Source organism: Plutella xylostella, chromosome 14 (assembly GCF_932276165.1).
Source record: "Plutella xylostella chromosome 14, ilPluXylo3.1, whole genome shotgun sequence".
Lineage (NCBI taxonomy): Eukaryota > Metazoa > Arthropoda > Insecta > Lepidoptera > Plutellidae > Plutella > Plutella xylostella.
Genome location: NC_063994.1, coordinates 4,811,627 through 4,830,237, shown reverse-complemented (window position 1 = coordinate 4,830,237; position 18,611 = coordinate 4,811,627). Strand labels below are relative to the sequence as shown.

The following is an 18,611-nucleotide window of genomic DNA, read 5'->3' as shown; positions in this document are numbered from 1 at the left end:
GGAGACTTTAACGCGAAACTCGGAAAACAAGAAGGCGGCGAGACGAAAGTGGGGTCACATGGATTTGGAGTCCGGAACCATCGTGGGCAAATGCTGGCTGACTTCTTGGAGAAGGAGGGCCTCTATATGATGAACTCCTTCTACAAGAAGAAGCCACAAAGGAAGTGGACGTGGATTAGCCCCGATGGGAAGACTAAAAACGAGATCGACTTCATATTGACGGATAAGAAGCACATATTCAATGATGTCTCAGTGATCAGTAGGGTTAAGACCGGCAGCGATCACCGACTCGTAAGAGGCACTTTGAATATAAACTGCAAAATAGAACGCTCCCGTCTAATGAAGTCCACGCTCCGTCCTACTCCTGCTCAAATCCAGGATCCCGAAAGCTTTCAGTCTGAGCTTTGCGACCGCCTGATATGTTTAGAGAATTGCGTTACAGTTGACGATTTAAATAATAGGTTTGTGGAAACTGTCCGAGAGGTAGGATCGAAATATTTTTCGTCCCGAACCAACCGAGGACCTCAAAAACTCTCAGATGGGACTCTGAGTCTCATAAGAGAACGGAGAGAAATGAGGTTGCAGTCTTCAGTTGATATGGTCGAATACAGACGTCTAAACAGACAGATCGCCAAAGCAAGACGTTGCGATATGAGACGCTACAATTGCAAGCGCATTCAAGACGCAATAGAGCAAAACAAGGGCTCCAAAGTCTTTGCTAGAGATCGACCTGTTCGGCAGACTCTGTTGACCCAACTGAAGACCGACACTGGCAACACCGTTTCATCAGTGCCCGAAATTCTGGGAGAAATTGAGAGATTCTACGGACAGTTATACACCACAACACAAAACCCTATTACCAGCGGTGCTCACGACAGCCGAGCGCCACTCACCCGACACTATACCGAAGATATTCCGGACGTCAGTCTAGACGAGATTAGTATAGCTCTCAAACAGCTAAAAAACAACAAAGCTCCGGGAGATGATGGAATAACGACAGAACTTCTGAAAGCCGGCGGTAGACCGATTTTAATAGCACTTCGGAGGCTGTTTAATTCCGTCATACTCGAAGGCACAAGCCCGGAGGCATGGAGCAGAAGTGTAGTGACTTTGTTCTTCAAGAAAGGCAACAAAGCCCTATTGAAGAATTATAGACCCATTGCACTTCTGAGCCATGTGTACAAGCTGTTTTCGAGAGTTATTACGAATCGTCTCGAGCAAAGACTCGACGACTTCCAGCCACCCGAACAAGCCGGGTTCCGAAAAGGCTATAGTACCATAGATCATATACACACGCTTCGGCAGGTTATACAGAAGACCGAGGAGTATAATCTACCTTTATGTCTAGCGTTTGTGGACTATGAGAAAGCCTTTGATTCTATTGAGCTCTGGGCGATGCTTCAATCCCTTCAGCGGTGCCATATAGACTATCGCTATATCGAGGTGTTGAGATGTATGTACAATGCTGCCACAATGTCAGTTCGATTACACGAACATAGCACAAAACCGATCCAGTTGCAAAGGGGCGTGAGACAGGGAGATGTTATTTCTCCGAAACTGTTCACCTGTGCACTGGAAGATGTTTTTAAGCTTGTAGAGTGGAAAAGACTGGGCATTAACGTCAATGGCGAATATATCTCTCATCTACGATTTGCTGATGACATAGTTATTATGGCGGAAACGCTGGAGGAGTTAGGCGAAATGCTCACAGACCTCAATGATGCCTCTAAACAAGTTGGGCTGAAAATGAACATGGACAAGACAAAGGTCATGTCGAACGAACATGTTTCATCATCGCCCGTAACTGTAGGAGGTGTCACCATCGAAGTTGTCGATCAGTATCCCTACCTAGGACAAGTGATCCGATTAGGTAAATCCAACTTCGATAAAGAGGTAGCTCGTAGAATCCAACTCGGATGGGCAGCGTTCGGGAAATTACGACACATCTTCACTGAAAACATACCTCAGTGTCTGAAAACAAACGTTTTCAATCAGTGCGTGTTGCCAGTGATGACTTACGGAGCCGAGACGTGGTGCTTCACCAAAGGGCTTATCCACAAGCTCAGAGTTGCTCAGCGTGCTATGGAAAGGGCTATGTTAGGCGTGTCCCTGCGAGATAGGATTCGTAATGAAGAAATCCGCAGGAGAACTAAAGTTACCGACATAGCCAAAAGGATTAGCACGCTGAAGTGGCAATGGGCTGGCCACGTAGCCCGCAGAGCCGACGACCGCTGGAGTAAAAAGGTTCTGGAGTGGAGACCCCGTGTCGGCAAACGGCGTGTCGGTCGCCCCCCAACCCGTTGGTCTGATGATCTGCGGAAGGTAGCGGGAAGCCGCTGGATGCAGATGGCGGGTGACCGTTTGGGGTGGCGATCGTTAGGAGAGGCCTATGTCCAACAGTGGACTACAGAAGGCTGAGAGAGAGAGAGAGAGGTCTATGTTTTTATAGATGACACATATTATTAGGTTACGATAGAACTCTAAAATTTATTGCCAAATCTAACATAACCATAAACAACAAAGTAAATGCAGAAGACACTGACCATGGTAGCGACACAGAACACGTGGCAGTAGTGGCTCTTGGTGGCGTGGTCCTTGGTGATGTAGGCGAAGTGCGTGAGGTCGTCGGCGTCCTGACACGCGCAGTGGATGTTGCGGATCTCGTGCTCGCAGATCAACTCCTGGGGAGTAGTGGTGATGATGAGGATATTGTTGCTGTTTACAGGTTTAATAATATGTGGGAAATGTTCGGATATGTTCCAGAAACTTCTCCAATGCTACTATGTTTTTAAGCTACAGGCAAAAAATATTTAAATGATTTAAAGTAAAAACTCGACCGTTTCCATGAAAAAAGTTCTCACAATAATTAATTTGAAACGGTCTGACGAAAACAGAAAATTATGCAAGAAAACAATATCAAAAAATTCACGAGCAGCAAACGTCGAAAAACACTAATTAGAACATCTAACTAAGCGTGAAGAGTTCAAAAATAATATAAAAATGCTTTGCCAAAAAAAACTGTAAGGAGAAAACAGTCCTTTTTGTGTCTAGAAGAAACACAAAGGCTTGCTCAGTGAATCGATGAAGTGTGAGGAAAGATCCAAAATTAATAACCAAAAGAACAAAAGCGAAGAGTTGGTTAGAGGACCTTTTGTTTAGGGAGAAGGGTTGTTTGCCTCCAGCCGGTTGATTAGTTTTTTGGACAATAGTGTTTTAACAAGATATCTCGTCATGGAAAAACTAAGAATAAACGTTATGATGTCCAATCAAGTAAAAAATTACCCAAGGCACCTCAAAACTGTTTTACTCATTAAAACATTACCAACAAGTATAATTATTTTTGATGAAAACTTACCCTCGTAATAGTGTTAAGAAACTTGACACCTCTATAGCTGATGGACAGAATGATATCAGGAGAATCTCGGGGCTCTTTGGTTGACTTCTTTAGCTTCTGTATCGACTTTTTCGTGGATTCCGTCCCTCGGAGTTCTTTGACCACTGTCGACCCTAAATACTGTATTTGAAAATAAAAATGCAAGTGTTAGACGAGCTATGTCAATGACAATATTAAAATTATTATTACATTTAACTAGATGTTCAAAGTCATTTTATATGCCTCAAAAATATAAAGATACTTGTAGGACTCTGCCAAGAATAATTAATGTAAAAAACATAAATCAATCACTTACATTAGCAACATACGTCACAGCGCCCGTGACGAGAACGAAGGGCTGATGTTTCCACTGCGTCTTCAGCGCTCCCGGCACTCCTACCATCAGCTCTGACGGCGCCCTGATCTCCAGATCCGAAGGTCTCGGCGGCTGAGGCGCCGGCCGGTTCTTCTTACTTCGCTTCAACGTTTCCCCACCAGGGGGCGCCAGGTTTGGCACCACGGGAGGAGGCACGGCTTTCAGGTTTTCGGGGAGTTTTTCTTTGATTTCGTCTTTAAGCTGTTGGATGTTGGATTTCTGGAATAAAGGTGACTGGTTAAAGTCAGTTGCGAAAAAGGTTAAAAGTTTTAGTGCATAGTGTCTGTTGTATTTGAGAAAAGCTCATCATATGTCAAAAATTATAAATACAATACAATCGAATAAATGAAAAAAATATGGACAAAACTTCAAGCTATACACAATTGTTCAAAACAACAAAAAATATGCATGAAACAACACTGCAAATTAACGCTTAATTGTATCAGAAAAGGTTGTTACAAAACTGAATAATAAAATAAAAAACAGGATCCCGCTTCACACTTCAGAGGTGACAAACAAAAGAGGTACGAGGCAGTGACAAAAAAAAAACATTCGAATTGGCATTGCGTAAAATTTTAATTAAGCCACTAAAGGCCCGGGATGTATAATTGAGAGACACTAATTTGTAGGGAAAGTGGGAATGGTTATTGTTCAAATATAAAAGTGGTAGCGGAGTGCGCTATTCAGCCTACTTTGATTGAATAGGACTATCCGTGCCGTAATGAACACGAATGGGTTGAAAGGTGACAACCCTTGTGAATTGATGCTCATGCAGTGTACAGTCAGTGGTGCATAAGATGACACTTTTCAATTCGGTGGATCTATTTCATTTTTTGATTCAACAAAGAATAGTAGGTATGTGAATGATCCATCAAATATTTACGAGGGAGAATTGCTCATTATATCTTTTATGGCGGCGTTTATGGCACATAATTTCTACATACAGTATCAATGACGAAAGTGAGCAACACCACACCACACCACATCATCAGTAAAATCGTGTAAAAATTACGTAGAAATGCAAATTTTTGACGCAAATACGACCCATCAAACCAGACTATGCCACGACAAGACCAAGGTTCTAGCGGCCACAAGTGGCTCTCTCGGAATGAATAGCCGTGGCTGAATGCTGGCTGGATTGAGCACTAATTACCTATACACGGGAAGCGATGTGTGAAATTAAAAAAGTGCGCGCCGCAACCGCATGCGTGCGTTTCTATAGCAATCGCATACGGCTTTCGGGATTGTACCTATGTGTATGTGTGTCTGTGTGTGGCTGTGTAGTTGAATATATATGGTTAGGGTGGTGGTTATAGGTATTTCTATTTGTTGCTGGTGTGCAATAAATTATTCAGATTCACCTGAAAGTATCTGTCAAATAGTGTGATTCTTACCGTAGCTGTAACACTTCAACATACCTCTGTACAACTATTTATTGAGTGTTTTGAAAGCTAAGGCATAATAATTATACAATTTTAAGTGCATATTTTTTATATAGACATATTTATAGTGCATCCTCTATAATCACCACTCTACCGGCCGGCCCCAAAAAGCATGCATTTAAATCCCCAATATATTTGAGTGTTGCCAGCCGTATATTATGGCACCTGTTCAAGGGTGTTGCCAGGTTACCCCCTACAGGGTGTGATTATGACGAGATGAGCAATTTACTAAAGATTAGCCATTTTAATCTTGTGTTAGATTTTGGCGGCGAAAAGGTAATTAAGAAGTACTTAAATGTCACGGTGCGGGGTAATAAGTTTTCGGCGTATCGTGTGGGGTAAAATTTTAAGTGGGAAGGATAAGGGATATCGTGTATGGGAAACATAATAAATAAGGTGTCGATTTTAATGTAAAAAATTTAGTTGTGTAAGTTTGACCGAATAAAGAATTTGAATGTGTAATTTATGTTTATATTTTTAATAAAAAAGTGCTTTATTAAAACTGTACCTCGCGTAACGCTGTAATAGGCATCTGAAAATCAGTTAATTTGGTCAAATTTCGAAAGTAAATGACATCAATGGCCAATTATTGAATGTCTGAAATTCATTAAATTTTAGAAGTCGCACTATAATTAAAAGTTTGTAAAAATCTAAGATATACAGGTTCTTAAAATGACTACGTTTAATCATCGAATAGTTTTCACACCCTGTATTTGAAATGCGAAGCATATTTTTCAACCAACAACGTAAAGCAATAAGCTACAGTGAAGTGAACATCAGACAGGATCATCTGAATGCCTTTAAAGGGATGCCCCCAACGATATAATAAGCGTCGGGTACTTATATGGCGATAGACGCGGGGGGTTGCCAAGTCGCATACTATACCTGCGATACCGAATGGATTAAGTACGTTCCAAATCCTTTATTGGCTTTCTAAAGTTTTTTAATACAATTAGGTATGTTCATTCACACATTGATTGAAAAGCCTGTGAGTAACAAAAAAAAACTTATACATATTTTTTAAAGAAAATGTAGAGCACATAGTCTTTTGACCTTTTGGTCATGTATAAGTAAATCTAGAGAAAAATTTTAACACGTATATTTTTCCCAAGAAGTAATGTCATCCTCTCCATATAAAAAACCAGCAAAGTACGTAATGCTATTCTATATTCATACCATTAACTGTGTTGCAGAGTGTCGACGGAATACAAATAAAACACACAAGTATACATATTACCACACGTTTTACGAGCAAAGGAAATCCTCATTAAGGCGAGTGCACATTTGATGCACAATAAAGTGGACTAATTCTACTGCATGTGCACACGCCCTGTCTGCTACAGTAAAAATTATGTTAGTCAAGTACATGGTTCAGTCTGAAGTTCTTTTTTAACCTTTATTCGTGCGTCGATTTTTTTTATATAGGTATTTGCATTGCTGATATTTTTATTGACATTAAGGATAATTTCACTATACGAAATTACTTTAGACCTAGGTTATGGCTAATTAATTTCGAAGAGTTAGAGAAATTAGTCAGTAAAGGTTAAATATTCTTATGTTTTAAGATATCTGAAACCCGCCTAACAATTGTGGATATAATGGCAATAACCCTTTTATAAGAAAATAATTGTTAAAATTGTCTCATCTATTCTAGGATGGTCTGGTAGAGATTGTCTGAAAATCTATTCTATAACCCGCCAGTATTGGTGGAGGTCCATATCCTACAGTTGAATATTTACAGGGTGCCTGTTAGTTTGTATTTAAATTTAAACCTCAATTAAGCCAATTAGTCCATTAGCCAATTAGAACACAGTAACAAAACAATTGAAACTCATTTGTCGGTATCTATAGGCATAACACCGGTCTCCAGTGGCAGTGGTATACATATTCAACACGTCAATTGACATGCATAGACAGACGTCACGTCGCCGTCGCCAGCAACAAGCGACGCCGCGGCGACTCATATGCATATTGCAGCATCTGATGTCAGCTCTATGTGTTTAGTAATCTGTGGTCTATTGTGTTTGTAGATGTTGGTCTGTAGCACATGTTGTGGATGCTACTGTATCTAGCAAAAGTGGTAGGGTATATTTACATATTTATTCATTTAATCCATTATTGTATAGTATATAGGTTGGGACTAACATAACACTCTGGCGAAAAGTGGGTGCAGCAATGCACCTCTGCCTACCCCGCAAGGGAGTACATTAGTACAAGGCGTAAGTGCGTGCGTGTGTATATAGGTATATTGTATAGTAAGCTGAAACGGGCTCATTCTGAACCATTTTTGATCCACGACTTTGGATCCTTAGATTCGCGATATATTTTTTGTCTCCTCACAAAAACTTAGTTGGTCACGTAGGTATAAATAAAACTAGGAGTTCATTTTTAAAAGCATGCATTTTCGGGTTACTAACAACTTTTGCAGCCCAGCGTCACCCTGTACTAAATATAGATGTGATAAGGTTTAAGGACTCAAATTATAATTATGTCTAAAAATATCAAATTAAAAGTATTTTTTTATGTATTATGTTTTTATGGTACCCAGTAACACAGGTTTGTCACCTAGTACAGGTGCCCTTGCAACTTGTACGATTGATATGTAATTGAACAATAAACAATTTTGAATTTTGAATGTGTACAAAGGTTTCCTAGCAATAGAATGCCTGTTTATATACCTAGTCTTTGTTTCTCGCAGTGATTATAGGCATTATGCTAAAGAGGCTGCTAATTATATGTTCTAATGACTTGCCTAGGACAATGTTACAGTTTTAATAATGGGCATTGTCTTAAGTCTCAATACCTATTTTATTATAATATAAGCAGAAGTCCTAGGTTTTAAAACTTTGATCTTTAATGTTATAAGTCATTCCTAATTTACAATTCCGTTAATGTTGTTCCTATCGCTGCGAAATAAAGAGAATACATTTTTTAAGCGTGTTTACGCCGATCGAACCATTTCCTGACCTATTACCAATTCCATATTTAAAAAAAACCACTCACCAAAGTGTTGAGATCAGCGTTGATGTCCTCGATGTGGTTGGCGGGCCCGTTCTGCTGCCCCGACACCGAGGCAAGGATCCTCTTCCTGTGCCCCAGCTTCTGTATCTCCAGCACTGCCGTCAGTTCCACCTCCCATATCCTCCTCACCCTATCCATGTCTACATACAAATGTTTCCTAAACGTCTCACTATATTGTTCTAAATGTATACTCTTCAGCCACTCGTCAACGGTTTCCGTTGGGGCTTTGCTAATGTTATTATTGTTATAATTATTGCTTATTTCCGCTATTTTAAGAGGTAACTGTTTCGATGATTCTAGTATTTTAGTTCTATCTGCGTCGTCTATTCCCATTTCTTTTAGGTCTGACTCTTCTAGGACGCCGTTCTGTAACAAATTGGAATATTTGTGTGATTACAGGTGACTATTTTTTTATAAAACAGTCTTAGTATAAGATTAAATACAATTATTATCCTCCGCACCTACAGTGTCATACAATGTTTAACACGTAACAATCAATTAATCATAATAATATAAAACATGTTTTCTTTAAAGACAATCATGCCGTTATTATGTTTAATTACAGTTGCGGTCAATTACTATTGATTTATAAATGTAACCTGATCCGTGTTCACATTAGCACATAGTTCATTATTATTTATTTACGTAATGCTTTAATAGAGGCTTTAAAATAAAACAGACTAAGACATATCAAGCAAAGAATAGTACTGATACAATTTTTATCATTATCAGCTCCTGTATTCTATAACTCCAAGTGGGATTGGTTGTTATCAAATGATAATGATTGTGGGTATAGCCATAATTAATTGAGAAACGATGAGGTGTCATAAGGCTGACGGTCCACTGAGGCAATGCGAGACGGCGGAACTAAGACACTTAAAAATCCACCAATACATTTGCAGTCCCCTCTTCCTCAGTGGAATGTCTCCACTGCCATCATCTCATTTCCTCAGGTGGACGATAATTATTACGAATTATATGTGGGGGAACCTCACATACGGCTATCCAACCTGTAATTTGTGTATCGGGAAACTGACACAAAACAGATATTAACACCCAAGACCCGAGTGCAAATATCTGTCTTTATACCTACAAATATTTGCCCCGGTCAGGAATCAAACCCGGGACCTTCTGCACTGACTGCTAATCACTAACCACTACACCAGTTGGTCATCAAGTCCATTCATACTCACAATAAAGTCCACATGATCGTATCCATGCTCCACGAACGTCGGTTCATAGTGCTGCGCCGACACACTACAGAGCCACATAGCGACCCGGCTGTGGCTCTCTCCGCTGACTCCGAGCCGCGAGCTGAACTCCTGCCCCAGGTCTTTACACTAATATTTGCCCGGCCAAGAATCGAATCCGGGACCTTCTGCACAGACTGCAGATCACTATAACCAAGGTCAAGGTCAAGTCATACTCACAATAAAGTCCACATGATCGTATCCATGCTCCACGAACGTCGGTTCATAGTGCTGCGCCGACACACTACAGAGCCACAGAGCCACGCGGCTGTGGCTCTCGGAGCCGACTCCGAGCCGCGAGCTGAACTCCTGCTCCAGTTCTGACACGAACACTGACTCTCGGACCAGCTTGCTGCCGAACGACGCCATGATCTCGGAGATTTTTGCCCATTCCTCCTGTGGGAGAAGTGCGGTTATTATTATAAAAATAATTAATTTATTCGAGGAATTGCCAGTTTCAATAACTCTATCTGTCGATAGCTGAGGGCCTATCACGGGCTAACGTCTATTCGATACTATTTTCGATACTACTTTTTGTGTGTCAAAATCTTATGATAGTAACTGTGAGCTATTGACAGATAGAGTATTAAAATTAGCAGTAACAAGATTCAGAGATTGCTAGTAGATACGGTTTAAGTGTTAGTAACATTAGAATAAAATATAACAACAGCAAACAAACAACCGCTGAAAACACTTATTGGTTGTGTTGAAAAAAAAACGGCTATACGGCTCGCCACCTATCACGTGAGTACAAAAGAACAACGAAAAGCGGGTGACTTGAAGACGGACGCTTGCGTGTCACCTCTGACTACCACTTCAGGGATTACAGTCGTGAGCATAATTATGTATGTATGTGAAATGATCGGGGATGGACGAGTACTTTGTGTGTAGCATCTGTCAAACTGCGGTTTAGATGTTACCGTAAATACGTTGATAGGTCGCAGAGATAGGAGAGTAAATTAATTAAATTCATTTATTTCAGATAACTTGATCCATATTCAGTACATGTCATAAAATTCAATAAAAACAATACATTAACAACGAGCACAAAAAGGACAGCTAAGTATGGACTTACTCAAAACATGTTGAGCATGTAATTTAAAATTACCAAAAAATATTTTCTCAACCACTCTACTCAGGGCTTTTTTTAATACATAGTTACTCAATATTCAAACAAGAAACAATAAAAGTTAATGACAAGATCAACGGGTTTTGATGTCAAAGTTATCCGCTAATGGAGATTCGATGTACGATAACGAATAACATTCATACAAATTTAACATGTGTGTCATTCATAAACCGCTAGAAAACCATGGCCTGTGAGAATATTTTACATTAGGCAATAAACCCAAACACAGTTTCATCATCATCAGTCGTCATCAGTGTGTCACTAGTAGAGTTCAGTAGTAGACAGAAAGCATTATATTTTTAACTGCATCTGTTGGAATTTGCATTAAACAAAGATAATATAGGCGCCATTTTGTCATTCCTGCATTTTAAAAAAACAAAGCCTGCACAGACACGCATAATATAAAAATGGTCGTTTTTGCAAGGCATAATAGATTTGTAAAATGATAAGCATGTGTGTAATTTTATCTGACTTGGCTATCTTTATTATGTTAACAAGTTTACGCAAATGTGACCCGACACCGACAAGCAGTATTTTTAATTAAAAACTATAGCATATGATACAGCTTAATGATTAAATACATTATTATGTAGGTAGTTAGGTACTTTAGAAAGGACCATGTTCTACAGTCAGTTATACGTATTTAATAAAGGCCGTAGCAATTCCCTCTAAACAGTTTTGTTTGTAAGTTATATAGATTGTTAATTCAGTATCATTTTTATTAGATCATAAAGCATAAATTTAATTTAACTTACTGCTTCAATTATCGTTATGATATCTTTGAGTTACGAGTATTAATAATGCAGGTACCGTTAAAATCGCTATCCCTCTTAAAATTCAAACATCGAACGAAAGTAACGCTTAAAACAGTGAGTAACCAACACGACAGTTGCAAACCGTTAAAAATAACAGGTGTGCCAACTTAAGCGCGCTAATTTTTTGACTTCCGGCCTTTGTGTCTTCATCTTCACATGTTATTATCCGTATTGTTTACAGGACGTCACTGCAACAACTGTTTAGGATACGCTGTTTAAATAATTTAATAAGTATTCCTTTTTCAAAAGATGTTTTATCGCAGTCACGGTTCCCGCTTTATGCATCAGCAATTTTGAGCGTGACTAAAGATACGCTCGTATAAATTGTTGATTGAAGGCATGGTTTTCTCCGTTTTATGATGCCAATATTTACTGATTGTTGAAAGTAGAAACTTGGCCATTCTTTTTAAATTATATCGTATGAATTCCATCCACCAGTTTTGAGCCTATGCCTTCAGATTACCACACGCAAACATCGAGATATCATTTTCAAATTTAGAACATCCCTAATTTTGAATCCAAAATTAAAAAACAACAAAACACTGACCTGCTCATCAAACGGACTCAGAATCGACAGGGACTTGTCTCCACTATGCGTGGAACTGGTCGTATTACTGCGTCTCCTAACTTCCTCATCGACGCCGTTCAATCGCTCGGCAGCCTGTCCATTGCTGTTCGTGTGTATATTGTTGCATCCCGGCAGGTCTGTTGGGGAGGAGTCGTATACTGATTTGAGTTTCCGCAACGTCTTCGGTCGCTCGGCCGGCATCGGGCGTAGACCGATCCCGTCGAGTGTCGTCGTCGAGCCTTTGAACAGGCCTGTGGACAAGGAAAGGGGGGTTAGTCGAATGTAAGTATCTGATATGACTATTCTATTCTATTCTCTGTGGGGGTGTAAGTACATGCACCTGGCTCTCTCGAGTGGAACCTTTGTGCATATCCCCAAGGTCTAAACTGCCTTCCTAGCTTGGACCATTTCCCACCACGCTGGTCTACTGCGGGTTGGTGGGTTCACATATCTAGATGTGCTAAACCTAGATATGCAGGTTTCCTCACGATGTTTTCCTTCACCGTAAGAGCGATGGTATACATTGTGCTTAAGTTAAAAGAACTCATTGGTACATGTCAGCGCCGGGATTCGAACCCGCATCTCTTGCGTGAGAAGCGGGCGCTTACCCGACTGAGCTACCACCGCTCTTAGATATGACATAATTAGTACTTATTCTAATCCAAGATTGGAATTCGTTCGCTACATGGAAGGAGCCTCCCCGAGTGACCTATGCACTCTACCTTATACATAGGTATACGTCGTGTTGTACGTTATATGCTGGGACATTAAAGTATATAGATAGTTTACCTAGTAGATACAGTACGATTTTGATCGGACGGTCTTAGTGTAACTTATAACTATTATACATTATTTTTTACCGTATATGTATAACTAAGTGGTATAGACCTACTAAAATTTTACGAGCATCCTCGTTTGTTACATCGCCTATCAAGTCAATACAATTCATTCGAAACAAGTTCTTTCTCACAAACCTTCGAATAAGTAGTTTTTATCGCCGCATCAGAATTCAGCCTCGCTTCTTCAATAGATACCGGTTTGAGTTTGATAGCTCACACTTACACTGTAGTCGCTTTAGCCTTGGCTTCTTTACCAATCACCTGTTGCGATGGCTTTTAAACGTTTTTTTTTGTAGAGAGAAAAGAAATTGCATACGAATCCACAGAAATATATGACGGGTCATGGGTGTTGTAATTTCGGTTGTAGCTTTTTTGTCGGTTATAAAAAAGTATTACTTACCTAAGTCCTTTATTATCCTTTCTACAGCTAATATGTATATCTACCTACATCCCCAATGCAACGGAATCAACCCAGTACTTAGTACTAGGTTCTACATTCAATAAAAAATACAAAATGCTTAAATTTTTTAATAGATATTTTGTGTAGAATTTATATCTTAGGTTAACGTTAGTATATTGTTAATCTAAGATTTAGATGAAGATTAGATCAGACAGTTAACATCGAAGTTCACTTGATGTTGTTTTTATCACAATAAATCTACAAGTATACGTGAACACGTGTTCATCACAAGTGTAACAGTTTAGGCAAACAACACTTTTCCTTCAGTTAGAGTTACAATATTGTTTGGCCTACTTTCTAGTATTTATGTGTTTACTAACTTAGAATGATTTTCCTTTAAAGGTGCAAAGATATTGGCCTCTTCACTGCTGTACCTACTTATCGAATGGTCAACTAGTTAATTAAATACATTAAGGGCTGATTTTTCAATAGTCAGATAAGTTATCTGAGGAATAACTCTGATGCTGTCGTATCTGAATGTTAGTATTAGACAGTGACAGTAACAATTTTATTCCTCAGATAACATCATGACCTCATGTAAGTACATGAGGTCAAATCTAAACAAAATATTTTGTTTTTTATTATGTTAACTGATCCTTCCTCTTCCTTTCCTTTTAAGTTATCAAAACAGGAGTGATACAATAGAAAAACAAACACATAACAGTGTGTTCTTTCCTGTTCATAACGTTTGATTTGGCACAAATATTTAAATTGATGCACGTTTCTCGTCAACCCTTATTGTTCAGTTTAAAACAGGATCATCGCGCAAATGTTAATAGTGCATAAGTTATTTCAAACATTTATAAACAACCATCTGAAGGCGGGTAGGTACGTTATAACTCTACAAATCATTATGGACGTAGTAAGCGTAATATTATTTTCAGTAGACAAGACACCTACGTACAGGATTTTTTTCTTTTCCTAATAATAATTGTGAGTCTATCCCCTGCAGAGCAGCAAATCAGCTGTGAATAATCAAACACACCTCATTCCCTTGTGTAGAGTGACCATGAGTTGAACAATAACCGGAACAATGGACCATTGTTAACACAAAGTGTGGTCACAGGACTCATCACAACTGACAACTACCGGCCGATGGAAGTTACGATTACTTAAACAATGCAGTTTTTTTTCAAACGTCTTTTATTTTTATGATCACTAAAAGTTGTCGTTACCTTTTGTTCAATAGGGCTGAACGGAACTTGGTGTTATAAATTAATATTCGTTCAAATTCTAGTATGTATAAATAAATTAATATTTTATTATAATAAATGGGTTTACATTGTTTATGCTTTATTACAATTATTCCAATTTTACTTATATATATTTTGTCATCAAAAAACTATTTACTTACCCATAAAACTATTTATCAAGATTATAATTCTGAGTAAAACCGTCCGAGACGACTGTAATCTTATCGGAACCCATCTCAACGTTACGAAACGCAATCAACATACCGTGGGAAACATTGTCTAATTAAGTACAAAATATTCTGTAAGTATATTAGACTGAATATCCAATTAAAACCAAAGTTACTGTATGGCTTTCTGGTTATTCTGTAAGATCCAGACAAGACTGCAACTTCCCATAAGCATAAAAGTCCCGCTTACCTCTAATAATTCCAACTGTGCTTAGGCATTTAAGATTCTTGCTTCAGGATTATTGGATGTGATTGGATGAAATCGTGGCTATATAGTCTATGAACCTTTACCGGAATTTACACTTAAGACCTTATTGGACCGCAGCCGAATTAATAATTATAAATATTACAAATATTTTAATATTTATGCATGGCATTACCAAAAAACAATCGAAAATCGATTCAGCCGTTTGAGAGCCACGCTACCGCAGACAGATACACAGACAGTAAAACGTATAACACCCCTGCTTTTCGTCGGGGTTAAAAAATTGCTAGTAAGATGCAATTTTAGAGTCTGATCGCCATCGCAGTGTCATGCAATTATGACTCATGTCATGCCCCACACTTCATGTGTCATATTTGGTTGCAGACAGGTAGATGTCCTTTGATTATATTTTTCCTTATGACTTAGATTAGAATTTCGACGTCACACACGCAAACATAGGTAGATTTTTTACTTATTTTAACCCGACAGATCGTTTGTGTACATAAATTTATGTTGGGTTATGTAAACAATTGTAGACTAAATATTGTATGATTATACCATGTGCATAGTTTATAGTAAATGAGATGAGATTTATGTGGTCCAATCCACTAAACTATTTACTTGCTATAATATATATTTATATTTAATTCACGGTAACTATTTTATATGCATTAATAGTTCCACATATGTCACGATATAATTGAATAAACAAGTCGTATCTACAAGTAATGTGGACACTTATCTAGGCTAGGTCTCTTTAGTTGTGACCTATTTTGTGTAACTTATTGCATTTACTTTACGACTGTTACATCATTAAACTGTTCTAACTGGTCTCTTTTAGTTATTAGCACTAACTTATATGTAATATATAATAGATTTTCTTCGGTAAATAAAGGGGACCAACTCAACAAAACTACCGCCAACCATGATTTTTATCCATTTACAAAATTCACAATCAAAGACATAACTGACCAATATCCAGTGTCTCACAAGAGACATCTAATAGATATAAATCATTATTCATTCACTACACAAGTGGTGCTACTCACAGTTTCCCATCGGTGCCACAACCATCAATTTCCTTTATCAAATCTATGGACATTGTCGTTTATCTTCAATACTTCGACATCGCCTCCGATCACTGTTTCACGATGAACTTTGACACTTCATTTTTCAAGTAATATTTTGTTTTTTAATCCAACCACTCACAGTAGATAAACAAAATAAAGTTAACAAAAAAATACAGGTATGTAGGTATGGTGATAAAAATCATATAAATAATAGCAATAAACTATAGGGAACTACAGTCAAACTTTAGGGAACTATTGTCAAAATGTAGGGTCAGCAACGAAATTTTTACCGAATATAAGCACCGGTGCAAAAATATCGATTGACGAACGCCTGTCAAGCGTTCTGGGGCGCGACTGAAACAATATTGATAAGAAACCGTTTGTCGTCACACTATTGTACTCCAATTTATTAATCTGAGTCAATTTGTAAGACAATTGGCTGCAAGGATTGTGCACAGTCTGGGAGTCCATTGAGGGCAGTTGAGAGAATAAGATACATTAGCTACTGACCTAAATGTTGCAAAAAATAGGGAAAAGTCTAAGTAAACGTTTTCTTGAATCTTTTTTGCCACATCACTCCAAAGTAAAATGCAAGGTTATTAAGCCAAAACGTTACTTTCTAAGTGTGTTTTATACTAAACTAATACCACGGTTTGTATCCAGATCCCGTTAATGTTTAAACGTTACTATTCCGTTAATGTTGCGTTCGCACTTAGCAAATCTAAATCAAGTTTTAATGAAACATTTATAGACTTAATCAGGCCTAATGATAGCGGGTCGAATGGAATCAAATTATTGTTGAGCACACAAATTATAGGACTAATTACTGTTTTACTACATATTGGTAATGTATATCCTAACTAATATTATAAATGCGAAAGTAACTGTGTATGTCTGTCTGTCTGTCTGTCTGTTACTCTTTCACGCCAAAACTACTGAACGGATTTGAATGAAATTTGGTATACATACGGTCTAGACTCTGGGAAAGAACATAGGCTACTTTTTATCCCGGAATTCCTACGGGAAAACTTTTTAAGGCGAAGCGAAGCGCGCGGGAACAGCTTTATGTTATAATGGTGACACTATTTGATGCAGACTTATTCCATACTATGTATGCATCTGGGATCTCATTAGAATTTCTTCTTTAAGGAGCATCACATGCATTATTTATAGTTTCCTACTACTGTTTTCATCCATAATGTAGAATATTTCCACTGATGCTGAAAAATAATCCTTACTACTTAAAATATGACTAAAGTAGAATATTTTATGGCTACTTTCAAACTCTTCAGTACTAACCAAAAAGCAGGAATTTTGAAAGCCTGTATCTAAGAATTTTTGTGAAACTTAACCGAAATATTTTGAAAAGAAATCGCTTTACAAAGTGGTGGCGATAACACGACACAACAAGATAACACTCACAAGTTGAGTTGACATTTTAGGAAATGAAATTTTAGCTCTTATTTTTTTTCTCAGTACTTTAGCGTTTTTACCCTGCTATAAGACTGTCGATAGTATTTTTCTACAAACACTTAAAATCAAATAATTTTAAGGAAAAAGGTGTGCTCTAATCAACGTAAGATTTTAAATGCATTTGACCATTATTTTAAAATCTTCTTATTTATAGTCAACTTAAGATTAAAATATAACGCTCTGATTACCTTTTACTTAAATTAATGGGTATTCAAAATGTATGCTTAGCTTCGTTCGCATTTTACTGGGAATATAGACTTTATGAACTTGCTAATAAAGGTGACTATTGATGCAGTAATAATTTGGCTGTTGGTAAAAAAACGTGGTAAGTTTTGAAACTTTTGAATAAATTTGAATATCGAAACACGATTTAGATATTAGTTATTATCGTCATTAATCGATATTAGTAATGAAAGTACTCTATGACACATTCTCATCCTCACTATGCAATGTATGCCAACTAGTAATGTTGGTAGAACAGAGATACTTAATCATTCTACGATTTATGACGATATTTATTTATAAACGCTTTATTGTACACAATATACAAAACAGATTACAAATTTAAAACATATAGGACGTATACAAAGGCGGGCTTATTGCCAAAAAGCAATTTCTTTCAGCCAACCTACATAAATATATATACGATATCATAATCGTCTTTCTTTGTTACTTTTAGCAGAATCAAAGTCAAGCTGGTATCAGTATCTCTCATTCTGTCAAGTAGCTGGAGGGTATTCGGCAACTGGTTACTCGCGGTTGATCAGATAGTAAGTACTAGCTCTCGAGTGAGTGACGTGAAAACACTTTCTATGAGATATACCTACGTTCCTTTTCTTTACTATGTATGTAAGTATTTATGTATAAGTTTAATGGACAAATATCTATTATAGACCACTCTCAAGGCACAAGGATACGAATCATGCGACCCGTACCATTCTGAGTGCACTCCTTGCCAGCCTAATTTCTCTTTGCACTGAAACGAACAAGGTGGATAGCAGAGAAGGTACCATCAGTCAGTTTATTGTTTTATTGACCAAACAGCTAGCACTGACAGGAACATTACTTAAAAACATAATCGTTAACTATAATAATAATAATATGCGAGGACATTCTCACACACGGCTATCCGACCCCAAACTAGACAGAACCTGTAATATGGGTACCGGA

General features: G+C 37.9%; 1 protein-coding gene across 3 annotated transcripts in view; it reads right to left on the bottom strand.

Annotated features, from left to right (window-relative positions):
- The window catches only part of LOC119690311 (ankyrin repeat and sterile alpha motif domain-containing protein 1B), an 88,608-nt gene that overhangs the window by 2,117 nt on the left and 67,880 nt on the right, over window positions 1-18,611 (bottom strand). For all 3 annotated transcript variants that reach the window (XM_048625430.1, XM_048625429.1, XM_048625431.1), the window contains 6 exons: window positions 11,954-12,225; window positions 9,643-9,858; window positions 8,195-8,578; window positions 3,690-3,968; window positions 3,356-3,514; window positions 2,544-2,681 (listed from right to left, as the gene is read on the bottom strand). In XM_048625430.1, the coding sequence (XP_048481387.1) occupies window positions 2,544-2,681; window positions 3,356-3,514; window positions 3,690-3,968; window positions 8,195-8,578; window positions 9,643-9,858; window positions 11,954-12,225 (1,448 nt within the window). The remainder of the gene's footprint in view (window positions 1-2,543; window positions 2,682-3,355; window positions 3,515-3,689; window positions 3,969-8,194; window positions 8,579-9,642; window positions 9,859-11,953; window positions 12,226-18,611) is intronic.